The sequence below is a fragment of the Mirounga angustirostris genome, unplaced genomic scaffold (assembly GCF_029215605.1).
Source record: "Mirounga angustirostris isolate CCGP_5_RB_7025 unplaced genomic scaffold, mMirAng1.0.hap1 SCAF_12, whole genome shotgun sequence".
NCBI classification, from domain to species: Eukaryota; Metazoa; Chordata; class Mammalia; order Carnivora; family Phocidae; genus Mirounga; species Mirounga angustirostris.
This window is the reverse complement of record NW_026991720.1, coordinates 5978742-5988711: the sequence shown is the minus strand read 5'-3', so window position 1 is coordinate 5988711 and position 9970 is coordinate 5978742. Positions and strand designations below refer to the sequence as shown.

Here is a 9970-nt window from a genome sequence, read left to right as displayed (position 1 = left end):
TGGTAGGCAAACAACATTTCTGAAATAACTCAGCGGACGATGGGGTTCCGAAGCCCATCGGGAGAAGTCGTCGAGGAGGCAGAACCGCGCCCACTGAGGCGAAGGACATTTTATTTCCAAGGCAGACAAAAGTTGAGCCTGAAGATGCGGAGCGCCCCCCGGCCCACCCGTACTAGCGTCTGTGGGGCGCACGCCTCTCCTTCGGAGCCGGCGCCTGGCGGGGCCGCCACGTCATCCCCGCGGCGGCTGCGCGTGCGCGGAACGGGCGGGGAGACCACCCGGGGCGGAGGCGGGGCGAGCGACCGGATGCTGTCACCATAGAGACCGGGACTGACGGCGAGCGGAAGAGGAAGGCGCGGGCCGGGCTGTGAGGTGGCAGCGGCTGCGGCGGCGGAGCGGGCGCCTCGGCCGGGCACCGGGGTCTGTTTCCCCTTCCCCGCCCTTCCCCCTGCAGGGGCGACAGGGCCGCAGCCCCCGACGGCAGGAGCAGGTCCCACCCCACGCCCTCGCCCCTGCTCCCCAGGACGGCGCTGGCCGCATCGGCCACACCGGGCGGCGCATTACCGGTCCGCCGCCTCCCCTGGCCCTGCTGCAGGGCCTCCGCCTGTGGGACTCGGGTGTGCCTGCTGTCCCTCGCCCGCTGGCGCAGGCAGGGCCTTTGCCCCGCCGACGGGCCTGATAACGGCGTCTTTGCCTTCCTCGCCCAGCCGCGACCTCCATTCCCTCCGCGCGAACAAACCGAGCTGAGCCCCCCAGCCCCTCCTCGACAGTTCCGTGGCGCAGCCGGTTTTATTTCTGTTTTGAGACTAACAGCTAAAACTCGCGTTGGGCCTTCCTTCTAGGACTGGACTTGGTCTTTGATCGCTGAGAGGGAGAGCGGCGGCGCTCGTCCTGGCAGCGGTCACGTCCGAAGCCGGCCGGGCCTCCGTTTGCTTTCACAGGATCCCGGTGTCGTCTCAGCTGCTTCTCGTCCTCCCACTTTGGTTTGGCTTGGGTACCAGGGGTCCCGGTAAAACCAGACGCTGAACTGCTCTTACACGGCCAGAGTTACTGTCATTCGCTTCCTGTCTCCTCTCAGAAGAAGGTGGACGGCACCGGCCTCTGAGCAGCTGGGATTCGGAGAATTGCCCCGCAGCATGGTTCCATCAGCCGTTGTGCTCCTCTGAGAGGCTCTCAGTGCTGAGTCACGTCTCTGTCCGCCTCCTGTGGGTGGGCAGAACTGCGCACCATGGCAGAGGCTCTTGACCACTCTTGCCTGGGAGGAGGGGTTACTCTAGTAGCTGTGTGTTTCCTTAACACTCAGGAGTAGAGTAGAAAGAGGCCCTTAACCCTTCCCCCGTGCTGGCCTTCAGTAGCTAGTCTTCAATAGCTAGTCGGCAGCCCCTTCGGTGAACTGAGTGAGAACCGTGCCCTCAGCCAGGTGCTCTTTGAAAAAGGCCCACTGACGAAGGCTCTTGTTGAGGCTGTTACTTTGATGGAGTATGTGCTTTTCCCCAACCCTTTCTATATCAGCTGCTGCTGTATCGACTTAGATCCGGTCTACAGATGTGTGTAGTCCTTCATTTTGGGTTAGATTTGGCAGGATTAAGTTTTGTTCCCTCCTCTTTCTGGAAGACAGACCATAATCCCGTTCATGGGTGAAATTGACTCTAATATGTATTGCCATTTAGACTGAGGGTTAAATCTGGCACCTCGAGGACTGAAGCCCAGCCATACGCTTCCTGGGGATGCTGGGCCTGGAAGCAAGCACAGCTTGCTCTGTCGTTGACTTCACTGACCCTAGGTTTCCTGGTTAAAAACTGCAGGCCTACTATTGGCCTAATACCCATCCAACCTATTGATTGATCCTTCAAGCCGTGCCCTCTGGGGCATACGTATGGCAGGGCCTACCACCATGCGACTGAGCTCCCTGTTGGCTGTGCTTCGACCAGCACTGCCCCTCATCCTAGGGCTGTCTCTGGGATGCAGCCTGAGCCTCTTGCGGGTTTCCTGGATCCAGGGTGAGGGAGAAGATCCTTGTGTAGAAGCTGTGGGGGAACCAGGAGTGCCACATAATCCAGACTCAAGAACTGGACTCGACCAAAGTGATGAAGACTTCAAACCCCGGATTGTCCCTTACTACAGGGATCCCAACAAGCCCTATAAGAAGGTGCTCAGGTGAGAGCTGTGTGTGTACATGGTCCCCGGACCCCACTTACGCGCGGCTCTAAGGCCTTGCCTCTGCCTTCACTGGTGATCAGTGTTAGGCTCCTAGAACAATTCTTTGCCTTATTACCCATCATGGTTTGTTCCTATTTTTCCCTTCTCAGGTTTAAGAAAGTCTTGCCCGTTGGTGTTAAATTTGTGTTGGATGTTCTTAAACAGGGCAGGAATTGCATCTAACCGCCTAATCATCCAGTCCATCCTTAGTAGACCCCTCCTCAAGTGAATTCCAGTGTCAGTGGATGCTCACTGGAGTAGCTCATTAATATCAATGAGGAGGTCCCTCCTCTCTGCATTCCTAGAGCGACATATATGCTGGACAGACTGGGCTCCTAAAGATTAAGGAGTTGACCCTTGGCCTGTTGGTCCCTCCGCAGGACTCGGTATATCCAAACAGAGCTGGGCTCTCGGGAGCGGTTGCTGGTGGCTGTCCTGACCTCCAGGGCTACCCTGTCCACTCTGGCTGTGGCTGTCAACCGCACAGTGGCCCACCACTTCCCCCGATTACTGTACTTCACGGGGCAGCGAGGGGCGCGGACTCCTGCAGGAATGCAGGTGGTATCTCACGGGGACGAACGGCCAGCCTGGCTCATGTCAGAGACCCTGCGCCATCTCCACACACACTTTGGGGCCGACTACGACTGGTTCTTCATCATGCAGGATGACACGTATGTACAGGCCCCCCGCCTGGCAGCCCTTGCTGGCCACCTCAGCATCAACCAAGACCTGTACTTGGGCCGAGCCGAGGAGTTTATTGGCGCAGGCGAGCAGGCCCAGTACTGCCACGGGGGCTTTGGCTACCTGTTGTCACGGAGTCTCCTGCTTCGATTGCGGCCCCATCTGGACGGCTGCCGAGGAGACATTCTCAGTGCCCGTCCTGATGAGTGGCTTGGCCGCTGCCTCATCGACTCTCTGGGCATCGGCTGTGTCTCCCAGCACCAGGTGACAGCCCTTTCAAGTCCATCTCGGTCCCCGACAATTCGTAGTGACTGAGTGATTGGTCTCCAGGGTGGGTGCTGCTGGCTCCTTCCCAGCAGTGCGTTGGGGTTTTGTCCTTCCTAGCCACTGACCCTGGCTTAGAACCCTCGGGCTGTCAAAAGTGGCATCTTGTCAGGGACCCTCTGGGCAAGATAGAAAGGTGCCCCTACTCACCAGCTCCTCCCATCTGCCCCCCGTGCCCTTTGCCCCCTCCCCGGACACATGCACAGTCATAAACGATCTGGGAATGTCCTAGAGATGGCCACTGTCCTGGAGAAGTAAGGTAAACCAGAGTCGGGGAGCATTTTCTGGCTCATGGCTTTCATTCTCTTCAAACAGTGAGGTTCTTTGGGCAAAGAGGGCATCCTTAATTGCCTACTTCACATTCTTTTTTCCCAAGTCTGGTGAGAGTCAGGCCAAGCTTAAGGGGACACTGGAGTGAGCTCCTGTTCCCCCCCGCCGTTCTGTGGCAGCAACAGGGGTGAATGCGGAGTCCGGTTAGGGGTGGTGGGGACAGGCAGCCCTCCGTGCGTGGTTTTGATTGATCTGATTGGTCCCTTTAGGGGCAGCAGTATCGTTCATTTGAACTGGCCAAAAATAGGGACCCGGAGAAGGAGGGGAGCTCGGCTTTCCTGAGTGCCTTCGCAGTGCACCCCGTCTCCGAGGGAGCCCTCATGTACAGGCTGCATAAGCGCTTCAGTGCTCTGGAGCTGGAGCGGGCATACAGCGAGATAGAGCAACTGCAGGTGAGCCTGGGGCCGCGGATGGAGGTCAGCTCCCAGTGAGTGGGCAGCTGGGTGAGCGGGGAGGCTGACCACACCTAAGTGTAAACCTCTCCAAGGAGAAGGGGCCCATGGGCACCCAGGTCAATCGTAAGAGAAGCTCCTGGCCCGACCTGGATGGAGTTAAAAGGGTTTACAGGTGCACTATGAGGATTAGGGCTCAGTACAGCGCTTAGACACGATTGTTTTAGTGCCCCTCCACTGGGGACGCAGAAGCCTAGAAGTCCCTGGATTTCTAGCACTGTCCTTAAAAAGCCCAAGGGTAGACGTGGAAGAATGCTCCAGTGGATCGTGGCTGTGAGTGGTGGAATGCAGGTGAAAGCAAAGGTTCGGTCATGAAGAAGGTATACTGTGGGTATGGGAGAGAAAGGCTGCGGGGCTTTAACCTCTGCAAAAGCACATTTCCCACCTCTTCCTTCTCAGAGCAACTGTATAAGGTGTGTAGGATTCATATGCTTTCTGCATTTTACAGACACGAATGGAAAGGGGATGAAACGATTAGCCCGGGGGCACCTCACCACGTGTTGACAGAGTCAGGACAGAGCTCAGAACCCAGGACGCTAGAGCCGGGTCGGGCCCTGACTCCCGAGAGGGCCCTAACTGTGCGTCCCTCCCACCCTAGGCTCAGATCCAGAACCTGACCGTGCTGACCCCCGAGGGCGAGGCAGGGCTGAGCTGGCCCATCGGGCTCCCGGCCCCTTTCACGCCACACTCTCGATTTGAGGTGCTGGGCTGGGACTACTTCACAGAGCAGCATACCTTCTCCTGTGCAGACGGGTCCCCCAAGTGCCCACTGCAGGGGGCCAGCAGGGCCGATGTGGGTGACGCCGTGGAGACTGCTCTGGAGCAGCTGAATCGGCGCTACCAGCCCCGCCTGCGCTTTCAGAAGCAGCGGCTGCTCAACGGCTATCGGCGCTTCGACCCGGCGCGGGGCATGGAGTACACCCTGGACCTCCTGCTGGAAGCCGTGACGCAGCGCGGGCACCGGCGGGCCCTGGCCCGCAGGGTCAGCCTGCTGCGGCCGCTGAGCCGGGTGGAGATCCTGCCCATGCCCTACGTCACGGAGGCCACCCGCGTGCAGCTCGTGCTGCCACTCCCGGCGGCCGAGGCCGCCGCAGCCCTGGCTTTCCTGGAGGCCTTTGCGGCCGGCGTCCTGGAGCCACGAGACCACGCGCTGCTCACCCTGCTGCTGGTCTACGGACCCCGGGAAGGTGGCCGAGGGGCCCCAGACCCATTCGTTGGGGTGAAGGCGGCAGCGGCCGAGTTAGAGCGACGGTACCCGGGGACCAGGCTGGCCTGGCTCGCCGTGCGCGCAGAGGCCCCTTCCCAGGTGCGGCTCATGGACGTGGTCTCTAAGAAGCACCCCGTGGACACACTCTTCTTCCTCACCACCGTGTGGACCAGGCCCGGGCCCGAAGTCCTCAACCGTTGCCGAATGAACGCCATCTCTGGCTGGCAGGCCTTCTTCCCGGTGCATTTCCAGGAGTTCAACCCTGCCCTGGCACCACAGAGATCTCCGCCAGGGCCCCCGGGAGCCGGCCCTGACCCCCCGTCCCCTCCCGGTGCCGACCCTGCCCGGGGGGCTCCCGTAGGTGGCAGGTTTGACCGGCAGGCGTCCGCGGAGGGCTGCTTCTACAACGCCGACTACCTGGCGGCCCGAGCCCGGCTGGCCGGTGAACTGGCAGGCCAGGAAGAGGAGGAAGCCCTGGAGGGGCTGGAGGTGATGGATGTTTTCCTCCGGTTCTCAGGGCTCCACCTCTTCCGGGCCGTGGAGCCAGGGCTGGTGCAGAAGTTCTCCCTGCGGGACTGTAGCCCACGGCTCAGCGAGGAGCTCTACCACCGCTGCCGCCTCAGCAACCTGGAGGGGCTGGGGGGCCGGGCGCAGCTCGCCGTGGCGCTGTTTGAGCCCGAGCAGGCCAACAGCACCTAGCTCGGCCCGGGGCCCTGGCCCTCCGTGCGGCTCCCCTCTCGGCCGCGGCCCCGGCAGGGCAAGGCAAAACGGACGGACAGATGGAGAGCTTGTGCTGTATTTTTTTAATAAGATAAATGTTATTAAAAGTGTCTTCTGCCAAACTGTTTTTAGGTCTAGGGGAAACGGAGTAAAGAGAAGACTCTGAGGGAGGGGGTGGGCAGTCTTCCCAGAGGGACCCACCGCCTTCCCCTTGTCCTTCCTCCCCAGTTGCCAATGACACACAAGTCTGCTCTCAGATGCATGACCTTTAATCATTCCCCTGCCTCACCCAGAAGGTGGCAGAGGAGTGTGGCAGAGCCCCGGGGGGCCAGGGCCCGGGGCGCGGAGGCCCACAGTGGGCTCATTCGCGGGGGCTCCTAGGTGTTGCGTACAACCAGCGACTGCTCCAGCTCCTGCCTGCGCTGCTGGATCTTGAGGAAAATAAGAGCAGTAGCAGGGTTACGCTGTTGCTGGTGAGTGACAGGCCAGTCCCCACCACCCAGCCACCCTAGAAGAGCATCTGGGGGCAGGGAGGGCGCCTGCGCAGTGAGGGGGTTGGTGGAGCGGCAAGGGCCGCTGACAGGGCTGGGAAGGGAGGCTTCTCTGGGAGTTGGGGGGTGGGGAGGCCTGAGGTACACGGGCCCATCCACACCTTGCAGTAGAAATAGCGGCTGACGGCTTCCTGGGACCAGGGCTGGTGGTAGAACTCAGCCCGGCGCTCCTCCTCGGGATTGCCTGCCACATCTGTCATCACCTGGGAGGGAGCAGCGGGGTCAGCCCGGAGCCCGGACCCCCTCCAGCCCTTGTGTAACCACCTTTACTGTCTTCCCAATGTGTTTCTCTTCCATCCAGTGCTCCCTGCGTCCCCTTCACCTTGAGGTCCCGGCTCTGGGAGCGGAGCAGGTCTTGGATGTAGCCTTTGGGGTCTCTGGAGAAGCTTAGCATGAAGTCCCTCTGGATCTTGAGCTGGTTTATGGACTCAATCGTCTCATGGATCTACAGGTAGAAAAAAAGACGCTTTCACCTGGCCATGGTGATGTGGGAGAGAAGGGGAAGGAGGAGGGGGGCCAGCGGGCGAGGGGTTTGCTGCTGTTCCTTTGAAGGGCAATCCCTGGGGTCCAGGCCTGGAGAAGGGGGGATGGGCAGAGCTCTAAGTAGCAAGGGAAGGGCCACCTGCCCCCTTCATCTCTCCATAGGCCTGTGCTCTCATTTCTTATCTGTATTTTGTCATTTCGGGGTTAATGTCCCACTCCAGCTCTGGGCTCTGGCCCCACCTTACTGTCCAGAGCGCTGATCTCCTGCTGGTTGGCCGTGGACAGGAGGAAGCTGCTCATCTGTCCCTTCAGTGGCTCCTCTACCTCCACGTCAATATCATAGCACGCCGTCTTCTTCTGGTCCGACGGGTCCACGCTGCCAGGGAAGTCCAGCCCTTGGTATCCGCGCTGCTCCCACAGAGGCCAGAGGGTCCCAGGGGCAGATGCGGTGGTGGTGGGAGGGAACCAGGGGGTGGAGAGGGAGGGCAGAACTGCCATGATTCCCTGGTCTGAGGAGCAAGCTGGGGCCTCACCTGATGACGTGGTTGATGACAATAGGGTCAGGGGGCAATAGCAGAGCTGTGAGGCGCTGGGGAATCTCAGAAAACTTCAGCCGAGGGCAATCAAAAATCTGAAGCAGGAGAGAAAGAGACCAATCTCATCTGCTTGAAAAGAGTGTAACTATAGCCCTAGATCCTTCCGTTCTGGGACGGCCACAAGACGCCAAGAGCAAGTCTAACTCCTCAGTGCTGCTGGGCCGGGGACGTGGGTGTCGGTGGTGGAGTGAGGACAAGGACGTGGGCTGTGCGGTGCAGTGGTCGAAAGCACCAGCCCTGGGTCTGTGGCCGCCGAGGTGCAAATCCTGCCTCTTCCATTGACCCCACAACCTCGGGTCAGGCCCCTGAACTCTCAGGCCTCGGTTTCTTCAAGTGCAGAGTGGGGATGGTAACCACCAGGGTGGTTGGGAGAACTAAGTGGGTGAGCCCCCACTCGCTGCAACAGTGCCTGGCACACGGCAAGTGCTCAGTAAACACCCGCTGCTATTTGACTCCTCAGGTTTACCTGCCGTGTTTATTTAAACAGCTTTACGAATAATAATCTCTACTTTGGTGGAGTCTGGATCCAGGACTAGAACCCAGGGATCCCAACTCCCGAGTGCCAAGAATACTATGTTCCCCAAACTGTTGGCCTTTTAAGGTTCCAGATCTTTCTAAACTGCCCTGGCTAAAAGGGATGGGCTGCGGCGCGGAGCTACGCCACGGCTGGGCCTGCACTAGGACCCTGCTTACCATTTGTGATACCCAGGAATCTAGAAGTGGGGGAGGGGGTGTTGCCGTTAGTCGAGGCACCTCCCCTACTGGGACCTCTGCCGGCCCCCCACACCCCTGAGATCAGGGGAGAGGGTACCTGCTGGAAGTATTTGTCCCCATTGATGTATTCCTTGTCATGCGAGTCCTGCAGCCTGTTGGTCTTCACATACTGCCACAGGGCCTGCACGATGGCCGAGCGGCTCTGTGTGTGCAGTCCCAGCAGCCGAGCCAGGCGAGGATCCAGTTTGAACTGGGGAGGCTGGGAAAAGATGGCCGTGAAAGTAAAAGCGAGGGAGTGGGAAGAGCTCAGGGCCAGGCAGCTTGGGACTGGGGGACGTGATGACTGGGCTCCTGGGAACCATGCCTCTGGAGAAGGTGAGGTTGGGAGAGCATGGGGTCCCTCGGGGTGCCGAGGCCTGCCCGAAGAGCAAGGGGGGGGGGAGGGCCACGGACCTGGTAGTCCAGCATGAGGAGCAGTGTGCAGCGTACGCTCAGGTCCCCCGGCCTCTTCACCTGGAACCCGTCCGTCTCCTGGGTGGTGGGTGTCCGGTGCCACTGCCCAGGGGGAGGACAGCTGGGTCACCTCACAGGCCCATCTGGGCTGCTGGGCCCAGGGGCGCTCAGGTGCTCCCTGCTCCGGACTCCGTGCGGCTGAGGGACGGTGGTCTGTGGAAAGGTGGCCGTTCCCGGGCAGAAGAGGTCTGGCTCTTACCTCAACTAGGTGGTTGTCGGGGCCATAAAGGTCTTTGTCCAGCTCAATGACCAAACTCTTGAAGAAGGAAGAGAACTTCCGCTTCTGCTTGCTGGGCTGTGGGAGAGGGACAGGGACCGTGGGGGCAGGACAGGGACCGTGGGGGCAGGATGAGTTGGGGGCGGGTGGGGCTGGTTGGGTAGGGCAGCACGGTTAGAAGCAGGCCTCTGCACCTGGACTGTCTCTTCAGGCCGCCCACCCCTGGCCGGGGCTGACTCCCTAACCCATGGCGCAAACATCTCGTCTGTCCTCAGCTCAGCCCCATACCCACCCCAGGACACCTGGAGAGACCTGGGCCAGGACGTACGTCATCCAGGAGCTTCCCCTCCACCCGCAGCTCCCAGGAGGCAATGCTGCCATCAGAATCTTCAGCATCGGGCTTCGCAGGGTTAAAAGTATTGGAGATATAAAGACGCAGCTTCCGCTTTTGCTGTAGAAATAAAGAGTGTAGTACAGAGCCAACGCTGTGTGCTCCCATTCCCGGGGCAATCCCACTCCTCCATTCTTGGAACAGGACCGAGAGCCCTCTTCCTGCCCCCAAATCAAGACACCTTCATTGGCCTCTTTAGAGCCTCCTGGATGTCCACCCGCTTCCGCATGATGGTTTGATCCAGTTTCCTCTCAAATGCCAGGAGGTCCATATAAGCCTGGGACTCGGGGACCAGCTCCCGGATCTGGAAGAGAAGGAGCAAGACAGGGAACCAGGGGCTCAGCCAGTCTTGTAGGTGGAATGTGCGTGTCATGCGGTCCCAGGGTACAGAGAGCGTAGAGGGGAGCTGGCCAGGTTCTGGGCATGCAACTTTGGGAGTGCAAATGGGGACTTCTCCCCAGGACTGCGTATCCAGCAGAAAGGACCTCGACATGTAGGGATACACGCTGCTTCTCCCTCGAGGGAGAAGCATTTCATCACTAGGGGCGGCCGCAGCAGCCACGGAGCCCAGCAACTAGGGCTTCACCTCCTC

The 9970-nt window shown here is 60.1% G+C and overlaps 2 protein-coding genes across 6 annotated transcripts in view; one reads left to right on the top strand and one right to left on the bottom strand.

The window, feature by feature from the left end:
* Positions 1-323: 323 nt before the first annotated feature.
* CHPF2 (chondroitin polymerizing factor 2) lies at positions 324-9465 on the top strand. 3 transcript variants are annotated; one of them, XR_010406698.1, is made up of 6 exons: positions 324-2157; positions 2580-3144; positions 3744-3926; positions 4585-6386; positions 6766-6915; positions 9263-9465. XR_010406698.1 is itself a non-coding variant. In XM_054505150.2 (5 exons), the coding sequence occupies exons 2-5, from the start codon at positions 1877-1879 to the stop codon at positions 5890-5892; spliced, it is 2337 nt and encodes a 778-aa protein (XP_054361125.1). In that variant the 5' UTR covers positions 326-420; positions 843-1876; the 3' UTR covers positions 5893-6035. The 3 variants fall into 3 exon arrangements, 1 of the variants encoding a protein (XP_054361125.1); XR_010406699.1 differs by having other exon boundaries at positions 9199-9465; XM_054505150.2 differs by lacking the exons at positions 6766-6915; positions 9263-9465 and having other exon boundaries at positions 326-420; positions 843-2157; positions 4585-6035.
* The window catches only part of SMARCD3 (SWI/SNF related, matrix associated, actin dependent regulator of chromatin, subfamily d, member 3), a 30751-nt gene continuing 26947 nt past the window's right edge, over positions 6167-9970 (bottom strand). For all 3 annotated transcript variants that reach the window (XM_045864029.3, XM_045864030.3, XM_045864028.3), the window contains 10 exons: positions 9560-9682; positions 9316-9438; positions 8970-9065; positions 8711-8812; positions 8355-8516; positions 7481-7578; positions 7188-7323; positions 6787-6909; positions 6566-6667; positions 6167-6344 (listed from right to left, as the gene is read on the bottom strand). In XM_045864029.3, the coding sequence (XP_045719985.1) occupies positions 6291-6344; positions 6566-6667; positions 6787-6909; positions 7188-7323; positions 7481-7578; positions 8355-8516; positions 8711-8812; positions 8970-9065; positions 9316-9438; positions 9560-9682 (1119 nt within the window). In that variant the 3' untranslated portion in view covers positions 6167-6290. The remainder of the gene's footprint in view (positions 6345-6565; positions 6668-6786; positions 6910-7187; positions 7324-7480; positions 7579-8354; positions 8517-8710; positions 8813-8969; positions 9066-9315; positions 9439-9559; positions 9683-9970) is intronic.